Below are 20,144 nucleotides of genomic sequence, written 5' to 3'. Positions count from 1 at the left end.
GAAAAACCCAGCAGCCTTCATTATGTTCTTGTCTGAAAAGTGATCTCATAACATGCTGCTTTCTTGACTGACGTTCAAACAGTGGCGTCATTCTACCCTCCAGTCCAGTAGGTGGCGGTAAAGTACATTCGCTCTGACAACCGTGAAAATATCAAAGAAGAAGTAGTTCGTTTAGCAAACAACACAGCAGGGTGTCATTCACTTCATATCTAAACTTGTCTTTTGACACTAAAATACTGTGACGTGACGTACTGCTTCCTTTAAATAAAATAATGTTATCTTTTACCGACCGGAAGTAAGTGTTAGCAGAACTGCTTAGCACTGAATGTGTTTCTGGTCCATACCTGAACAGCATATGTTGGGTATGTTTGTTTGTTTTGTAAGTTATCTTAATTAAACAATTCAGGGTTTATTTACTCCTTTTGAAGCTATGAATAGAAAAAGGTCGCTCATTTCAGAAACTTTTCGTGTAAAGAAAAGGAGATTTGGAGCGGACAGTCTCAGCGGAAATCCTGAACATGAAGATGCTCAAGGTGCGTTCACTAGCGGACTGAGAAACGGTGTTTGTTTGTTTGTTTGTTTACACGTCTGTGTGGTGTTTTCAAATTGGTTGTTGTTTACAGTTGCATCTTGGACAGGGCGCAGTGCTACTCAGAATGCCATAAACAGTTTATAATATAGCATTCTGGATTTTTGCAATAAAAGAACTAAGAGAAACTATCTACAATTCAGTTGGCATTTGGATCTCTACAATTGCAGTATTACTAGAGTGGCGGCTACAATTATCGACACCTTAACAAGCTTTTGGCTATTGTAAAAGTAGAAAAGATTTTCAGTTCATAAATTTACGTAAATACAAAAAAAAAGTTGATTCCTGATTACTTAGTGTATCAGATCACGTGACACCGTTCCACAATTATTGACACCTGTGTCCACAATTATCGAAACCCATATGATTGATTATTTACCGTAAAATACCAAATAATAGCCGAGTTCCAATTAACCGCCGAGTTCCCTTTAACGGCCGGGTGTACGCGTGTGTTGTGACAAATAAAGGCCGGTTCCGAATACTCGCCGGGGTCTAAAAAAAAAAAAAAGCGTCCGAACGTTCTATCTAGAATCTTGAGGCCCAGCACTTTTCTGGTTTTCTGGTGTTTAAACGATTTTGCATTGCATAGTTTTCTACCGAAACAATATGAATGAATGAATGAATGAATGAATGAATGAATGAAATTATTTCTATAATACTGTTTACAACATTTTGTTACGTGATAATAAACATGCCATTTCAATGTTATAATCTTGGTCTACCGTAATATTTCTTGAGGAATGCAACTCCGTAACTTTTGACAGATGTCTTGGCCACCCCTTTGGGTATACCCAACGAAAGCCAGCGTGTGTGGTGACATTGAGGACTGCGGGTTTCCAAGGTTGGACTGCTGCTTCTGTTAAACGACCTAAATTGCCGAATGCATGCGTCAAAGCACACACTGAGTTTTATTAAAGACCTTATACCATTTCACTTGCCCTTACCCATTCGGATCTGGAAGACGCTTTACAAAAAAGGTGAGAGCGTTCTAACATGCATTTCAGTCTGCTCGCGGCCAATCTAATCCAAGGGGCCTTTTCAACAAGTAATCTGTCGTGCAAGTTGGGCAGAAGCACGCGTCAGGCAGGCAACATGTAGGCCTACAAGTCAGTAACCTATTCAACTAACTTTCATCCGAACTTTAAGTTTTCTACGGGGTCGAGCCACCGTACCAACTCACTCGGGGAATAGGCTCATATCGGCCAAATAGGGAGACGTCTTGGAGAGAAACGTGATGCAAGATGACAGTATGTAGCCACTGCAGGTCACTTATTTTTCAGCATAAGAAAAAACCCTTTGGTTTGACACTTCGCACCCTAATTATGTTGCTTCAACGTCGCGCCCTCCATGCAATTTCAGATTGACAGACATCGCGAAGCACAAAGGGTGGAGGCTGCATTGGTGAGGGTGATAGCAAGTGACCATAACTTTGCAGAGTAATTAAATCACAGTGCTGCGCACAGACAATGGTGTGGTTTCTTGATTATTTTGTAAAGCATGCGCTTAACTAGTCATTAACAGGAAAAGGTGTGTGATTTATCCTTTATCCACCCCGACTGTGCCATGCGAAGATGCATTCTGCGTCTTCAAAATTCCCCGAAGTCGGCACCGTGCTATCTGTAATCTAACTCTAAACAAACTGTAAGTTATACTGATTAAAAGTAGGCCTATCTGAGAATGATTTTTTTTCCCCGTTTTGAGGTAGATTTTGGGGAAGGTGTTTGTGAAGAAGGAATTAATCGCCTGTTCCAAATAGCCGCCTAGTCTAATACGCGCCGGGTCTCTTACGTGATTGAGACAAATAATAGCCCGGGCTATTATTTGGTATTTTACGGTAACCCTCCTGATGTCTTCGGGTCAAAAATGACCCGAAACTGTGTTTAACAGCAGAGAAAACCCATTTAATGTTATTTTTTCAACTTGAAATTTTATGACTTTTTTTTTTCCTAAAATGACCCTAATATTACAAAAAAGGAAATATTTTGTTTATTTATATTTTCATAGAGGCTGTACACAACTTGGGTACAAAGATTGTCTTCGGGTCATTTTTGACCCGGCACCTAAAACACAGTCACAGAGTCAGTTACAGACAACAAAAAAACACAGACACAACACACACACTACTGATTGATCTTAGACAGAACTAAAACTTTCTACCACCTTTCCGCAACCCCATACACAACTTTCAAAGATCAAAGTTCAGACTATTTCAGACACAACCATCAAGGCATTGTTGACCAATACTTCTGCATTCAGAGTCTCTATTGGTCCTTTTCCACTACCCTTTTTCAGCTCACTTCAGCCCGACACGGCTCGTGTTTCGACTACCTCAGAGCAGCACGACTCGGCTCGCTTCAGCCCTGCTTAGGACCCAAAACTCGCACGGTTTTGGAGTGGGGCTGAAGCGAGCCAAACCGAGCTGAGTGAGGCTAGAGGCGTGAGGAGACACTCCCCCGTGCACTGATTGGTGAGGAGGAGTGTCCTCACATGCCCACACACGCCCCACGAGCATGCTGGGATCTGTAAACACCGTAAACCTGGAAGAAGAAGAATTACGAGAATTATGAAGCCTTATGCGCCTCGCCTCATCTATACGCTCTTGCCAGTATCTGTTGGCGTTGTCGGTGACAACAAGCCATAGCACCAAGACCAGCAATACTAACGACTCCATGTTTATTGTTTACTATCCGGGTCGTGAGACTACCGCTTAAAAGATCACTGATGTCACTGTTTGCGCCGCCTAACGACATCACGTGACGTCCACCCACTTTCGCTAACTCCACCCAATGTGTCCACCCACTTCCAGCCAGCACGGTTCAGCGCGGTTGTAGTCGAAATGCAACTCCAACAGCCCAACTCAGCCGCGTTGGTAGTGGAAAAGCGGCATTAGAGTCACCAGTTAACCTAACCTGCATGTCTTTGGACTGTGGGGGAAACCGGAGCACCCGGAGGAAACCCACGTGGACACGGGGAGAACATGCAAACTCCGCACAGAAAGGCCCTCGCCGGCCACGGGGCTCGAACCCGGACCTTCTTGCTGTGAGGGGACCACGCTAACCACTACACCACCGTGCCGCCCCAGAATTGCTATCTATTATGGATATCTAAAATGTCATTACGGACAGGATTGTAGTTTGATTAAATGTTAAAATGGCTTGCCATATTTATAGTAATGCTTATATACTTTTTCTATTTATGAGCAGAGGGACCTTGTGACGTCAGAGCCACCTTGAAGTACTTGATGACGCTTTTCCCAAGGAAGCTGTTTGACGACAGTCTTCCACCGATTGTCTACAAACATCAGCTGTACAGTTTACTCAACGACAAAACGCTGGTGGACAAGCAGCTGGTAATGGTTTTTTTTGTTTGTTTGTTTTTATCCACTAAAATAATACTGCACTAATGGCAGAGGTGGACAAAGTACCCAGCTTCATTAAATACTTAAGTCAAAGTACAGATCCCACTGGTCAAATGTTACTCTGATACAAGTGAAAGTTGTCCAGTCAAATTTTTACTTAAGTTAAAGTACTGAAGTACTTGCTTTTAAAAATACTTAAGTATTAAAAGTACATTTTCTGTCAACGCATCATAGTATTATTGCCACAACGCTGACAAAACCTAACGCCGTTACCAAAGATAGAAATGTGAATTCACAAAATGAACGCATGCTGTCCCATCATGGTGGTTTAACGTTAAGCGAGCTAGTCAGTGAAACACTTCAAACTCGAAATCATATTTTGTAGCTAACGCTACTAGAAAAGAAAGATTTCTACATTGTGTATTTGTGCTAAAACATATATTTCTGAAAGGACGTCAGATAAGTTAACGTTATTCATGTTAGTGTAACTCCGTTTTTACATGCTAACTAACAGTGTCCAAGTTAACTAGCTATGTGTTAACATTAGTCGCGGACAAGGCTATGGCAATTTGGCGGCCAAATACATAGAAAGTCATTTGACTAACCAGACTGCATAGCTATTGTGCAATGTTATCACTAGCTCTAAAAGCACAGACAACTTCGTTGCAAGCTTTCTCTTGGAATAAAACGTTTTATATACCTCCGTATGCTTCCGCAGGTCGGACGGCGAGTTTTTGTAGGCTATGATGTGGTTCGTTTTCGGCAAACAAAGCCAACGTTTAAAACGAAATGAATCTTTAATCCTTTTCAGAAAACTGAAACATGGGTTCATGGGCCATGGGTGTGCATGCATTCCCCAGAAGAACCGCCTCCTTCCGTTCTGCCGTCAACTGATCGAGTTCAAATAACGCTGCTGAGAAATCATTGAACTTGATTTTATACAGTTTATGGACGTGACGTGACCCTAGTGATTACTGATCGGCTGTCTCAGTGTCGCCTGCTAAAAAACCATCACGTTTTAGAAAAGAAAAGAAAAAAAACATCCACTTTCAAAGCTGCTTCATAGTAACAAGGACCTTGATAGAAATGTAGTGGAATAAAAAGTACGATATTTACCTTTTCAAGTGTAGTGACGTTAAAGTCATAAGTCCCCCCCCCAAAAAAAAAATACTCAAGTAAAGTACAGATACTCAAAAAGTGTACTTAAGTACAGTACTCAAGTAAATGTACTTCATTACTGTCCACCTCTGACTAACAGTAACCCAGGGCCTCCCAGACTTTATGGATGTTATGGATATTCTGTGAACCCAAGCTTTGATCTCCCTCCTTAAAAAAAAAAAATCATATTTCCAGATAGGACTACTATAACATGCATATACAGTCTGCAAGTCAAAACCAAAAGAATATTCCTGACACTGATTTAGCAGTCTCGTCGGAGAATACTCCAGGCCGGGGCAGTGTGATAAAACCTGACGCTGAGCAGAAGAGCCTGGTTTATGGCAGATTCTACCATAACAGAGGCCAGTTAAGTCCCATCTCCTTAAATTGCTGAATTGATTATTTTGATCATTCTATTAAGTTTTTCTAGTAGCATTTGGGGTCTTGGACATTCACAGTAAATTTTAGGACAGTAGTCCTGGTAACTACCGTATTTTACGGACTATACGTCGCTCCGGAGTTTAAGTCGCATCAGCCAAAAAATGCATTATGAAGACGAAAAAAACATGTATACGTCGCACCGGACTATAAGTCGCACTTTTTTGAAGGGTTATTCTATCCATAGAATCTGTGATTCTATCTGATAAGCGGCGTGTGGTTACTGCGCGACTGCATTGTTTATTTAATAAACGAACAGCTGAGCAGTGATAACGCGCCCTTTGCCCTGTAAGTAGCCTAGTCTGATTATTTTAAATATCTACTGCTATCTTTAATACTATCACTATCGTTATTACTAATAGCCTATATTATTATTATTATAACTAATATTAGTAGCCTATTACTGATGCATTAATCAGTTTGCTTTTAGAATATTTTTACCGGTAGGGCTTATTATCGCCCCATGGCTCTTTCATCTGTGTTATTAAAGCTGTAGTCATCATCAAGGAGTGTCATTCTTCATTTTTGTCGAATTTTATTTCATCAAATCAGAGGTCAAGTAGGCTATAGGTATATCATCTCCAAAGACAGGTACGGTAGTAAAAACAACCGTCTAGTGAAAAAAAAAAAAAAACAACAACCGCTTTTAAATCCCCTACTTAAATCCTTGAAATGAGTCATTTAACTCATGTCTTGTGTGATCTGATCTCCAATGGTGAAATAAACCGGTTGTGATGAGTACAGTCTGTTATTTTAGAAGATAAATGTAATATATAATTTAATATATAGACTAATAAAAATTAATATTTTATAATATAATATCACGACATATTACTGTCTGTAACTGTTTGTCACTAAAGCGTTTTCTAAGATCTTAATGTCTGATATTATTTATTATTATTATTATTATTATTTTACACACACAATAAGCGCATGTGCGTAAAGTTATAGTAAACCATCCCCCGCCTTTTTTTTTTTTTTTAAGTCGCCGGACCCACCCACCTCCTGCGTTCTGGGACCTCCCACTTCACAAATTAAGCACTGCCTAAAATCACTACATAACTTATTTAAATAACTATAGGCCTATCATTAATAATAAAACACAGGTCAATCAAGTTTATCAAGCTGACGATTTCACTCCAAATCAGCAAATCCATTGAATTCCTCATCCTCGGTGTCGCTTCTGAACAACTCTGCCTCCAGCGGCAAATGAAGCGCCGTTTCCTCTTCTTCTGCGTGGCTGTCGTCAGACTCAGCATCAGCTCCAGTTATTCCACGGTGAAAAAAAAAAAAACATATATACGTCGCACCGGAGTATAAGTCGCATGGCCAGCCGAACCATGAAAAAAAGTGCGACTTATAGTCCGAAAAATACGGTAATTAATAAAAGCCTGACATGACAGACATGCTAAATGACAATAGAAACACATCGGTTTCTATCATCAAAATCTGACAGACAAACTAACGTCTACCATCATATTCTGACAGACACTCTAGATGACAATAGCAACAAAACTGTTTCTTACATTATTAATCTGACAAATTTAGTAATAATATTAAATACCTCATCACTAGAACCAAATAATAAAATAAAATATTGGAATAAAAAAGATAAAATTTATTTTCAAAATTGAAATATCAACAATAATTGTCAGAACAGTGACGATAGACACGACTGGGTCACTTTCGCGGGGAAATAACACATTGAAATGGCCTGTCGGCTGAAAGGGTTGCATCGCGAGTGGCTCTGATTTATCTCAACTTACGATAGTTTTCCTCCAGAAAACTTTAAATATGAATGCACAAATATATTCTCAATGTTTCTATCGTCAAAAATTTCTATCGTCAGGATAGCTGACTGAAAATCTTACCTTGATTTATTTGATGAAATCTAGCTGTCAGAACTCCAAGTCTTGCCCGGAAGTAAATGTCTGCTGTCACAAAAATCACGCGCAGTAGAATTTCCTCTTTGCGTCAGTCAACATGTGCGTGAATTTTGCTATCGTCAGTTGCATTTGACTGACAGACTGACGATAGCATTTTTTAAAAATAACTGTGGGCTTCTCTCGTGAACGAAATAGTTTTTTCGCTGTTAATCTATTTCAACTCTATCTGTTGACACCCAAAAATGATAAAGCCTGCTTCCACACGATAACTACCAAAGATCCATAATGGCCGAGTCTATCGTCAGGTCATCTGACAGAAATTCACTGACGATAGCAACAGGGATAATGAAAGTGATTTTTAAAATGGGAGTTATGTCTGTCAGATATGTCAAAGAAATAGAACTTTAATCTTTTATTGATATACTCGGTGTATTTTTAAATGACGTGCTGTTTTAGAAGACCAAATACCATATTTTCGATCTTGAAAATATTACCTCACTGAAAAAAGGACGAAAAATTTCTTATTTTGTGGGCAAGTGGCTAATGGATTCAGTTACGGTAGAATCTGCCTTATGCTTGGCACGTGATTTTGCAGCTTTGTTTACATACGCTTCTGCGTATCTTCTCTTCTCTTACAGCCTGAAGATTAAAAAAAAAAAAATTCACTCAGTGGCACCACACAGTCAAAACATCCCTGTCCATCAACTTTCTAGCTAGATATTGTTTAGCGGTTTTATGCTCAGTGATGCTCTCTGCTGTGTCTCAAAACTGCCAAACAGAACAGAGCTTTCAGTAGGTTTGAAGGCTACATGAGGTGTTTTTTTTTTTTTTTTTTTTTTTTTTTTTTAAATTCATTCCTATTATTGATTGTAACAGGAAAAAAAAATAGCCTCAATGAGGCTGTAGCTCATACCGGCCACTGCTATTGTGTGCGAGTTTGAAATCTGTTCAATCCTGTGAGAGGAGTAGCGATTTTTGTGAAATTGCATATGACCCCTGTGTAGTCGCATCCATGGCACGTGGCACCACTTGTTCCAACAAGAATTGTTCAATGTGTCTTTAGAGTCTTCTGGGTGAGTTTCAGTGAAAACATCCCAGCAGTTTACGAAGAGTAGCGTGTAATGTGACGAGTCACGCCAAGTTTTCAAAAGCCCTTAAAATGTTAAGTATGACGGGCAGCAAAACCGTCTTGGCAACTTTTATACGTACCAACCTGGGCGACATTAAAGTGCATATCCTGGACCAATTTTGTGGGGTTTTTTTATATGAAAGTATGTCCCTTTTACACACTCATCCAGAAGGGTAATTTTGCACAAGGCCATCTGTCTACAGCAGAAAAAAATAAAATAACAAAACGCGTCTGGAAAAATCCCAAGGGAGTCTGGAGCCAGATCCGTGACGTTACCTGCGGAAGCGCCAGCAGGCTGCACGAGCTTGCACGGTTTCAGTGCACAGCCTGTGTAGACCAAGCGCTCCTATTTCTCTCTCATTGTCTGGTCTTTTGGGAAACGATGAGTACTAATCCCATCAAGATTGGTGTTGCTACACCCTCCTACGCTACATCTGTTAGCCATTTTAATAATTACGCGATAACGTTGAAGAAATTTGCAGAAAACCACCAGGTCGTTTTCTCATAAACAAACCAGCGCTGACGTAGGATTCAGAGGGAGGCGTCCCGCACGTGACGTCACGAAAATCAGTGTTTGCCGGGAAATCCAAATGCCAAGTTTTTTGCAATCAAATGGCTTGATTTCAACTGAATTTTTCTGGTATTGCGCAAGGTAAAAAAATCGCAGAGAATGTGGAATGTTACAGAGATTTGACCAAAGTTTAATATAAAATAGGAGAATTGCATTGATCTTGCTCCTGAATTTACCCGTGATATGCACTTTAAATAGGAACGTGATCAAAATCTGATCACTCCTGTAGGAGGAGCAGCGATTTTCGTGAAATTGCACGACTCCTCTGTAGCCTCATCCATGGTAGGTGGCGCCACCTGGTGTACAACTCTTGTTGGTAGCTGTCTTTCGAGTCTTCTGGGTGAGTTTCAGTGAAAACATCCTAGCAGCCCATAGAATCGTGAATATGACAGGTCGCGCTACCATCTTGACAACTTTTAAGCACACTCGCCTCGGGAACATTGTATGCGAGTTAGATTGAAATCCGATCAATCCTGTAGGAGGAGTAGCGGTTTTTGTAAATTGTCGACGGACAGAAAACGCGTGGTCGCATAAGCTCATCCAGCCTGGCCTACGGATGGATGAGCGAAAAACAGTGAGTTGGAAGGTGGGTCCAAACTTTTGACTGACGCTGCATATTGGTTTGGCGTACACCGTTTACCAAAGCAGTTGAACACGTTGACTCTTAAATAAGTAACAACTGAGGTGTTTTATTCCACAGAAATTTACCAAGAGTTAGAATGCATTACTAAATGTCACATCATTGCCTTTTAACAAATGTTTTGTTCCATTTAATGTTGTAGATTGTCTGTCTGGGAAGAAAGTGAAGTGTTATAGCAGCTATTAACGGTCTTCCCTCCCTCAGCTTCACGTTTTTCTTTTTCTTGTAGTTGATGATGATCGTAATGATGATAATATGAAATGCAGCTTGTCATGTGACAAAGCACAAAACCCTCTGTCGTGAAGACTGTCCCATGGCAAAAAAAACTTACTGTTACGAAGCGCTGACACCAAAAACTCTGTCCATAAATGTTAAACGAACATCTCCTTCCAGAAAGCATCCCCAAATCAGCTAATGCATTTAAAAAAAAAAATCTACTTATTAATAGATTTGAGATTATCTAGAGTGTCTGCTATACAAGTCTGTGAATTAGCTAGTTAGTACAGAAATAACATGCACTACATGGCCAAAAGTATGTGAACGCCTGCTCATCACACTTGTATGTGGAGCTTCTTTTGCTTTTATGGCTAAACGAGCACAGTTTCCCACAACTACACTCCAAAGTCGAGCGGGAAGCCTTCCCAAAATAATGGATTTTATTATAGCAAGAAAACGGGGATTAATGCCCGTGGAACACGTGGGTATAATGAGCAGGTGTCCGAATACTTTTGGCCATATAGTGGATAAGTACAAGGGCATTAATATAACCGGCGTTTAAATTATAGATGGCACTACTGTCAGAGCTACTGTTACAGGAAATTAATCAATACCTTCTGACCAATCAGCTTTCAGAATTAAGCAGCAGTAGTGTGGTGTAAGATGATGGTAAGATGGGAAGCCAATCTGGCCTAATTGTTGGAGAAGCAGCTTTTAGGAGCAAAAGCTTGCTGGTTTGATTCCCTGGACCAGCAAGAATAGATGAAGTGCCCTTGAGCAAGGCGCCTAACCCCCAACTGCTCCCCGGGCTGCTCTGGGTGTGTTGTATGTCGCTCTGGATAAGAGCGTCTGTTAAATGCCATTAATGTAATGTAATGTAGTAAGAGCTTGCTTTGCTGTGTTTTCACCATTTCATCATAGCAAATGCAAGATTGTTGGAAGAAAAGCAAAGAGCTACAACTAACCGTATGATCTACAAACACGCGTCACTTCACTGAGCAGTTCCTCTTGTATTATCTGTGTGTTTGGCAGAACGAGTTGAGGGACAAAGGAGAACTGCTCATGTTCCAGCTGAGCTTCGACACGGACACGTTCGCCTTGGTGTTGACTGAAGACTACAGATCCAAAGTTCTGGCAGAGCAGATCGGAAAAGACACTCACGCAACGGTCGAGAAGTTCCTTGATAAAGCGCTGCCTAGTTGCTCAGGACTGAGTTTCAGCAAATGTCAAATGCTCAAGGAGTTTCTTTTCACAGATTCGGAGATAACGTAAGAACAGCATTGGAATACATCATCGTAACCTTTACACGCACCGATCTGTATGTAATTAAGGATCTCGCTTTGACAACAGGCAGCTTGTGAAGTCCGGAGTGTTAACAGTGAGAGATGCAGGAAGCTGGTGGCTTTCAATTCCAAACTCTGGTCGATTCACCAAATACTTCATTCAGGGTAAGGTGAAACATTAAAAAGTACGAATAAGTTTGATGAATGTGAAGAACGCTGATTTCATGATTGCGGTGCCATTTGTGTCCCGTTGATATTAAATTACATGGAGGATATTTTTACAAACAAAGTGTCCTTTTTGACAACCTACAGTAGTCCGAGGAAGGTGAACCGGCGACAGGGTCACGGGTGTCGAAGGCTAGCCCATATGGTCCAATCCCACAGAAGCGCTACTGTAGCGCAAACTGGTGAAAAAGTTAATGCTGGCTAAAACAGAAAGGTGTTAGCATTAACTTTTTCACCATTTGGCCTAGCCTTTACGCTCCATGCAAATCAATGAGCCTTCGACACCCATGGCCCTGTCGGTGGTTCACTTTTGGTAGGTACTAACCACTGCATACCAAGAACACCCCACAAGATGTGCTATTTTGGCCCTTGTCACAGTCGCTCAGATCCTTATGCTTGTGTCACACTGTCTCGTATCTTGCCGTGTAAGCGGCGTGTGGGTCAAACGCCAAGAAACGAGGTGTGTTTTGTCCAAAATTAAAGTCCTGTGACGTACATGGCGTATGTGTGGCGTATCTGGGGTTTAAGGGACGTAAAGGCCCCACGCTGCGTTCGTCCTCATTCGTCACAGTCAAGAAAGCATCATACCAGCGAAGAAATCAGGACCCAAGAAGGGCAAGGGAAGACATCAGCCGCATCCACCCAGCCAGCCCCGGAGCCACGTCAACGAAAGCGTTCGCAAGGTGTAATAGGTGTTCGAGCAACGTTCCCACTGCATAGCTTTCGTTTTTATGCCGTATGTGTGATGTATCAAAGGTACTACGGATTTTTAAGTGCTGACTTAAAAATACACCGCACCCTAGAGTATTAGCTACATAAGCTGGCAATGCTGTGACGTTCCTTTCTTACTGCCACGTATCCTGATCCGCCAACGTGTGACACACAATCATTATGCTTGCCCATTTTTCCTGTTTCTAACACATCGACTTTGAATACTGCCTCTTCTCTTACTGCCTAATATAATCCCACTCTGTGACGGGTGTCACTGTAATGAGATAATGTTATCGCTGTATGTGCTTTCATAGTTTTGATGTCTTCATTATTGTTCAAGGTAGACTCTAGAAACACCAATGAATGAGTGTTCAAACAGTTGACTGCTAGTGTATGTTTTAGACAAATAGCTGAACTGTTAATGTGCAAATCTATAAGTTAATTTTTTACAAGGGCAAAATGGCACCCAGTCATCATGAAATAACTCAATATAATTTTTTTTTTTTCCCTTTTCAGGACGCAAAGCTGTTCTCGGCATGGTCAAGAAATCAAAATACAATGAAATCCTAAAAGCTGATTTAGAAGGTCGTCGTACCAAATCACAAGTCAAATTCGATATAAAGTACCACATTCATGACCTAATCGGTGCAGAACTGGTAGAACGGTAAGACCATTAGTGCATCTCAAAAAATTAGGATACCGTGAAAAAGCTTTTTTTTTTTTTTTTCATATTTTAATTCAGAATGTTAAACTTTCATATATTCTATATTCATTACATGTAAAGTGAAATATTTAAAGCCTTTTTTGTTTTAATTTTGATAATTATGGCTTATAGCTCATGAAAATCAGAAATCCAGTATCTCAAATTATTAGAATATTCCCTAAAAAAAGGATTTACAATACAGAAATGTCCAACTTCTGAAAAGTATATTCATTTATACACAATACTTGGTTGGGGCTCCTTTACCATGAATTACTGTATCAATGCGGTGTGGCATGGAGGTGATCAGTCTGTGGCACTGCTGAGGTGTTATTGAAGCCCAGGTTGCTTTGATAGTGGCCTTCAGCGTATCTATTTTTGGGTCGGGTGTTTCTCATCTTCCTCTTGACAATACCCCATAGATTCTCTATGGGGTTCAGGTCAGGCAAGTTGGCTGGCCAGTCAGACACAGTAATATCATGGTCAGCAAACCATTTGGTAGTAGTTTTGGCACTGTGGGTAGGTGCTAAGTCCTGCTGGAAAAGGAAATCAGCATCTCCAAAAAGCTTGTCAGCAGATGGAAGCATGAAGTGCTCTAAAATCTCCTGGTAGATGGCTGTGTTGACTTTGGACTTGATAAAATACAGTGGACCAACACCAGCAGATGACATGGCACCCCAAATCATCACAGACTGTGGAAACTTCACACTGGGCTTCAAACACTTTGGATTCTGTGCCTCTCCACTCTTCCTCCAGACTCTAGAACCGTGACTTCCAAATTAAATGCAAAATGTACTTTCATCTGAAAAGAGGACTTTGGACCACTGAGCAACAGTCCCTTTCTTTCTCTCCTTAGCCCAGATAAGACACTTCTGACATTGGCTCAGGAGTAGCTTGATATTAGGAATGCAAAAGTTGTATCCCCTTTCTTGAAGATGTCTGTTCGTGATGGGTCTTGATACACTGACACCAGCCTCAGTCCACTCCTTGTGAAGCTCTCCCAAGTTCTTGAATCAACTTTTCTTGACAGTCCTCTCAAGACTGCAGCCACCCTTTTCAGCAATGACCTTTTGTGGCTTACCCTCCGTGTGGAGGGCATCAGTGATCATCTTCTGGACAACAGATGATGTGGTTGTGTGTACTGAACTAGACCAAGAGATACTGTGTTCATACTGTTTTACTCAAACTTGAAATGAAATATTCTAATATTTTGAGATGGGTTTGTTTTTGTACTGTATGCCATACTGATTAAAATAGAAAAATGCTTGAAACATGTGTAATGAGTCTATAACTTTCACTTTCTTAAATAACTGATGGAAAATATTGAACTTTTTCACAATATTCTAATTTTTTGAGATGCACTAGTAATTATCATCTTAGTTTGTATTTATGAATATCCTAACATTTATTCCTCTATTTCTAGCGTCCAGACTACGTCAGGAACTTTATTACGATTTGTGGACACCTGATCTTCAGCTCACCGAACGTGAAGTAACTGAAGTCTCCCCCAAATCATGCAGGGAAAAAAAAAGTTATTTAAATAGTGTCTCAGCACTTTCTTACTAGAACCTTGATAAAGATGAACTGTGTCCAAACAGGTCTGCCTTTAAAAGTTGTAAGACTAAATATGTAATGCCCCCCCTTGGGAGCATTCACTGAAAATTTAACTTGCTTCCAGGGAGAAGCGTTCTTGTGTTGCCACTGAATTGAAGGCATTTTTTTTTTTGTTAAGTAGATTGAAGTTTTTATTTTAGACCTGTTGAAATGAATTGCTTTATCTTCTGTGATTAAATTCATTCCTGCAAAAGGATTGTTAATGCAGCAGGCTGTGAATTGGGTATGTTCTAGGTTTGGTAGGTGAGCTTGCAACTCTTAAAAGTACTTTTTATACATTTTGCCCTGTGACAGGTTGGCATCCCCTCCAGAGTATATTCCTGGATAGACTTGTCAGTATTGTTACCAAATCAGATCCTACTGCGACTCGGAGGAACAATCTTGGACCATTCAGGCTGGTAGATTGTTTGCAAGATACAGGTTTATAAACCCTTACTCATACTTTAATCAGCACCATTGATGAATGTCAAAACATCAAGAATTAAATTTTACCCAGTGATGCAAACTCCATTATATAGAACAGAGTCCAAAAGAAGCCACATTTAATTCTGCTTTATTTGTCATCATTTAGGCAAAACAAAGTGATTAGGAATCTCCAAAAAAAAAAAAAATACATTGGCTCTAATCGTGCAGACAGACTTATGATGAAGAGGGGAAGGAAGAAAAAAAAAAAAGTTAGAGGTATGTAAAGACAAGCTCTGAACATCACTAATGCATGACTTTCATTTAATTCAATCCATTAAACATACTATCCAGCTGACAGAAGTGTTAGTGTATACAGTAAGTTGTTAAAATTAGCTATGATAGGAATGCAAGGGTTAATGGGGGAAGGGAAAAAAAAAGTACTACTTAAAATTCCTGTCACAATCCAACAGTAGTGTTGCCTTTAACATCAGATATTTAAAAAAAAAAATTTAATACCAGTTTAAGGTTCATTAGAAATGGATTAAAGGCTCCAGATAGCCCTATATAGTGTTATTGAGATGCTTCAAATCCCCTCGCTGAGTACACAGACTGCAGTTGAACAACTTTAGGGAGGATATACAGACAAGGTTATAGGTAATTAGTTGGGCTTAAGCATTTTATCATGTCAAGAGGTATAACTGCTCATAGGAAGCACTTGAGAAACACTGAAGCTACACTAGCGCTGTTATTCAGGTTTTACAGTATGAAATGCAAGACAGTGATGAGTACTGATCCGTGATTATTCGTTAAACAGTACTCACTTCATTCAACTTGTCCAACCTTGGCTTGTTTTTCAGTAGCCAGCAGAAGAGTTTTGTAGTATGCATGCATCTAGTGGGTTCTGTAGTGCTATTTGGCAAGACTTCTTTCGTTCCAATGATGACTTGTAAACAAACCACAAGGGCTCTTAAAGAAATTAACGACTGAACAAAGTTGTGTTTTTTTAAAAAAAAATTCAAAGGCCATAATTCTCAGTATGGGTGCATCAGTTAACATGGATTTGAGGTGATTGTGTCTCATTCCTACATCTAGAGGTTATGTTCAGTTGTGTGAGAATATAAACATCCAAAAGAAAAAAAAAGGGGGGGGAGGGAGGAAAATGGCAACAAGTGCACCGTCTCGTTCCCATCCCTCAGAATACAGCTGGGATTGTAGGCCGTGATCACCGTCTAGAGCAGAGAGCATTTTCTCTTCCTCTTCTTCATAGGCGGTGGGCAGAGAACAGCTCGAATCGCCTCGTCAAACACTGTCTTAAGGCCGCGCTGCGTCAGGGCCGAGCATTCCAGATACTTCACAGCTCCTGATGGATGAACAGTGATTACATGAAAACTGTCAGTGTGATAGGAGTGTAAAAGAGTAAATTACACAACCGACATGAAACGTTAACTTCACTTTCAAAATACAGATTAAGTGCCTGTCTCTGCTCACTGTTCCTCTTTCTCCTTAAAATCACAAATACTGGCAAAATAGCTTTCAGGAAATGTCTTGAGGGCCACTGGAGCATCGCAATCTGTCAGTAATGTTTTCTGATTGTGCATGCTAGAGGTGTGGCGATTAATTGATCCCCGATCCATTTCAGTCTGCCATTCAAAAGTCGATTAAAAATTTAATGAATCATGATTCACCAACAATAACCATTTTCATCCCGATAACCCTAGACGCATAACTGATATTAAATTCGATTTGTTAGCCGGACCTACATGTGGGTGCAGCCACATTTGCAGTTGCTATAGCAATCTTTTGCTGTTACGCATTGCTTTGTGATCATAGCGGACGACTCCGAACTCCTGAAGCCACCAGCTTGGCAGCATTTCTTAATCTCAGTGCCTTATGTTCTCTCTGGACAATGAATGGTGTGTCTCAAGAGGTGCTGTTCACTTTAACACACGCGACTATTTTTGTGTTTTGAGACAAGTCATTAAAAGTTTTCACTGCTTTGTGTGTTGAAAATGACCGACTATGAATGCATCACAGTTCAAAGTCAATGGAGTGACTAGAGTCTGAATAAAAAGACTACAAAACACTATTTTTAATTGCACTACATTTCTAGGCTGACAGTGAACAGAATATTGATTTGAAGGTTATAAAATAGGACAAAAATGTGAATCATGATTCGAATCAAATCGTGAAAAAAAACTGGATCGTCACACCTCTAGTGCATGCACATGTCTAACGATTACTCCGTACATTACCCTCTGTAATACGGTCAGTAGAAACAAACCCAGGTGGTGTACATCCTATCTGAATTGAAATACAGGACCCGAAGTTTGAACAGACCCAATTCAATGGATTTTCATTTTTGATTAATTTAAAACAAAACATCTTAAAATGTCGTTTTTTTACTTAGTTGAGCAGTTCTTGACAATATGAATTACTACAGTTGTGGAATAAGGCTATTGACTACCGTTTGACCTCCAATGCATTAAAAAGGCAAGAAATTGCGCCAATTAACCACTGTGCCTCATCAGAAGTTAATTAAAAAAAGCATTCCAGGTGACTACCTCATGAAGCTGGGTAAGATCGTGCCAATAGTGTGCAAAGCATCAAGGTAAACACTGGCTAGTTTGAAGAATCTAAAATATGAAGCTACTTTAACCTACCGTATTTTCTGGACTATAGAGTGCACCTGTATATAAGCCGCATCCGCTCTATTTTAAAAAAAAATTAAAAAAAAGATATACAAGCCGCACCGGGCTATAAGCCGCAGATATCCATGTTGAAAAATTAGATATTTACTGCATGTACAGAACGATTTTGTACTGTAAATGTACATGAACAGATTCTTTCCGAACAGTGCCTTTTAACACGGCAGCAACTTTGCTGATTAAAACGGAACAGAACCAAGAGAAAATAACCGGTATTTATTTACCTTCATTTCTCCTGTGTTTGAAACCACAAGTCACTTTAATCATCTCCGCTGGATTTGAAAATAATTACCAGTTAGTAATTTGTCGTGCGTGTTCTATCTGCTAAAGATCTGCTAATTCTTCTTTGCATTGATTTTTCGTCTGTCTTATTTTTGATTCTACTTCTGGTTAGAGCGCCCCTAGCGGTGGAAGAAAAATCCACAGAATAGCCGCACCTTTGTATAAGCCGCATGGTTCAAAACCTAGGAAAAAAGTAGCGGCTTATAGTCCAGAAAATACGGTAGTCTGGCTAACGTGACTTCAAAGCTCTGCGAGCATTTGGTCTGGCAAAGATATTAAGCCCAACCGTTTCCCAAAGGCGTGGTTGACCCGCCTCCCTGAAATGCCTCAGTTTGCTACTGGTCGAAGCCAGAAAAGGCTGTGACGAAGCTTAAACCAATCACATCACTCTTTCCTCTGACACGACGGAAACTGCTTGAGTAACAGGAAGAAGATAAATACCTCCAGGGCTGCTCTTTGCTCCGTTTTCAATGAGAACTTCCCGTTGAATGCTTTCAATACAGCATCTACCGCTGTGTCAAAGGCTTGCCGCTGCTCCATGTTCGTAATGTTTCTAGTGAATGAAGCGCTTCCGGCATAGATTCTGTAAACAATCTATGGCTTCCGGTCGCAGTTCTACCACGTCACTGCCTTGAACACGCCTCTACCCAGGGCCGTTGGAGATGCTCAAAGTTGATTGGCTCCCGATTTTTCGACTTTCTTCAATACAACAATGGCTGACCCAGATTTTGACCGCATTTACAAATTTGTGAATAGCAGAAATATCACTATTCACAAGACTCCTTCAAACGAGTATGAGCAGTTATTAAACGTTTATTGTTTCCTGCATTCATCTGAGAAGCGGCAGGAGGCAGTTAGGGCAGGACAGGCTGCTTGGAAAGAATCAAAAACGAACGTTTCAAAGCAAGCTGAGCCGTGCCGGCAAGAGATCGTCCGGATGGAAAAAAATTAAGTCGACTTTTACAATTCGGGATTATTTCTCTTGTAAAATGGTATGTAGGATATCATATGGGTATTTTGTACTTGTGTCAGCAGTCAGTTGAATTTTATACAGTCAGTCTCTTCTTCCATTTCAGAATAAAAGTCCTGCACGACCAGCCCCAGCTCCAATTTGAACTGCTGGTGTGATTTTGTCAAGTGTTCTTCACATCCTGGAGTGAGCTTTTGTTTTATTCTTTATTTTCAACATTTAATCTGGGGCCAAAAACGGTGACTTAAGCGGAGCGGTCTCCTCATGAACAATGGATTTCCTATTGTTCATGAGGAGCCAAAAGGCAACAGCTCCCCTTAAAAAGACAGTCCCTAATTTTCAAAAATGAATCGCCTGCTCGGCACGGTGGTGTAGTGGTTCGCGCTGTCACCTCACAGCAAGAAGGTCTGGGTTCGAGCCCCGTGGCCGGCGAGGGCCTTTCTGTGTGGAGTTTGCATGTTCTCCCCATGTCCGTGTGAGTTTCCTCCGGGTGCTCCGGTTTCCCCTAAAGACATGCAGGTTAGGTTAACTGGTGACTAAATTGACCGTAGGTGTGAATGGTTGTCTATGTGTCAGCCCTGTGATGACCTGGCGACTTGTCCAGGGTGTACCCCGCCTTTCGCCCGTAATCAGCTGGGATAGGCTCCAGCTTGCCTGCGACCCTGTAGAACAGGATAAAGCAGCTAGAGATAATGAGATGAGAATCGCCTACTTTGTGTGAAAACTTCTGGACCTGTCTTGTGTCTTTTTCTTCTCTTGTGAATCTTTGTATTGTCCTGTCATCTGATTTTAATAAAAAGTAATACAAGACATGGTTTTATTTTGAATTCCTATTCCATGTAGATCCATCATTTTTTTTTGTCCGCTAATGTACACTTTTTTTTTTGGGTGGGGGGTGTTTGCTCAAAAGTCTACTCTTTGTAGACTCAATGATGGATGACCCCTAAAACAAGACGTACATACAGAATCCTTGTGGCCACCATGCGTACGTGACGAAAACTCCCATGTCTGTGAATCATACAGCAATCATTTACCCTGTGCAAATCTACTGTAATTACTACATCTGTCCCCCAGCAACATTACTTAACAGGCCTGGAAATCTTATCCTGCAGAAAGACGATGATTTACAGGACTTTGGGGTCATTTTGTTTCTGGTTATATATGCAAGGATGTGCAAACAGACCCTCATAATAAAACCTAACTCAATTTTCACCACCAGCTTGTCTTGAAGTGGTCCATTCATACCATGAAACTATGCCGTTTT

The 20,144-nt window shown here is 40.5% G+C and overlaps 2 protein-coding genes across 3 annotated transcripts in view; one reads left to right on the top strand and one right to left on the bottom strand.

The window, feature by feature from the left end:
* The first annotated feature begins 157 nt into the window (after nucleotides 1-157).
* stk19 (serine/threonine kinase 19) lies at nucleotides 158-19,690 on the top strand. 2 transcript variants are annotated; one of them, XR_009650840.1, is made up of 7 exons: nucleotides 158-533; nucleotides 3,793-3,938; nucleotides 11,018-11,253; nucleotides 11,336-11,433; nucleotides 12,721-12,868; nucleotides 14,328-14,938; nucleotides 15,090-19,690. XR_009650840.1 is itself a non-coding variant. In XM_060901377.1 (6 exons), the coding sequence occupies exons 1-6, from the start codon at nucleotides 431-433 to the stop codon at nucleotides 14,371-14,373; spliced, it is 777 nt and encodes a 258-aa protein (XP_060757360.1). In that variant the 5' UTR covers nucleotides 158-430; the 3' UTR covers nucleotides 14,374-19,690. The 2 variants fall into 2 exon arrangements, 1 of the variants encoding a protein (XP_060757360.1); XM_060901377.1 differs by having other exon boundaries at nucleotides 14,328-19,690.
* Nucleotides 15,056-20,144, bottom strand: part of rac1b (Rac family small GTPase 1b) — a 27,455-nt gene continuing 22,366 nt past the window's right edge. The window contains exon 6 of the mRNA XM_060901378.1: nucleotides 15,056-16,283. Within this exon, the coding sequence (XP_060757361.1) occupies nucleotides 16,153-16,283 (131 nt within the window). The 3' untranslated portion in view covers nucleotides 15,056-16,152. The remainder of the gene's footprint in view (nucleotides 16,284-20,144) is intronic.

This window comes from Neoarius graeffei, chromosome 20, assembly GCF_027579695.1.
Source record: "Neoarius graeffei isolate fNeoGra1 chromosome 20, fNeoGra1.pri, whole genome shotgun sequence".
NCBI lineage: Eukaryota > Metazoa > Chordata > Actinopteri > Siluriformes > Ariidae > Neoarius > Neoarius graeffei.
Note: the sequence above shows the minus strand (reverse complement) of the source record. Positions and strands in the feature narration are given on the sequence as shown.

Coding starts and splice junctions, on each gene's coding strand:
- stk19 (XM_060901377.1), top strand. CDS start 431: ATGAATAGAAAAAGGTCGCTCATTTCAGAAACTTTTCGTGTAAAGAAA. Junction 3,939..11,017: donor CGCTGGTGGACAAGCAGCTG/GTAATGGTTTTT, acceptor TGTGTTTGGCAG/AACGAGTTGAGGGACAAAGG. Junction 11,434..12,720: donor CACCAAATACTTCATTCAGG/GTAAGGTGAAAC, acceptor TTCCCTTTTCAG/GACGCAAAGCTGTTCTCGGC.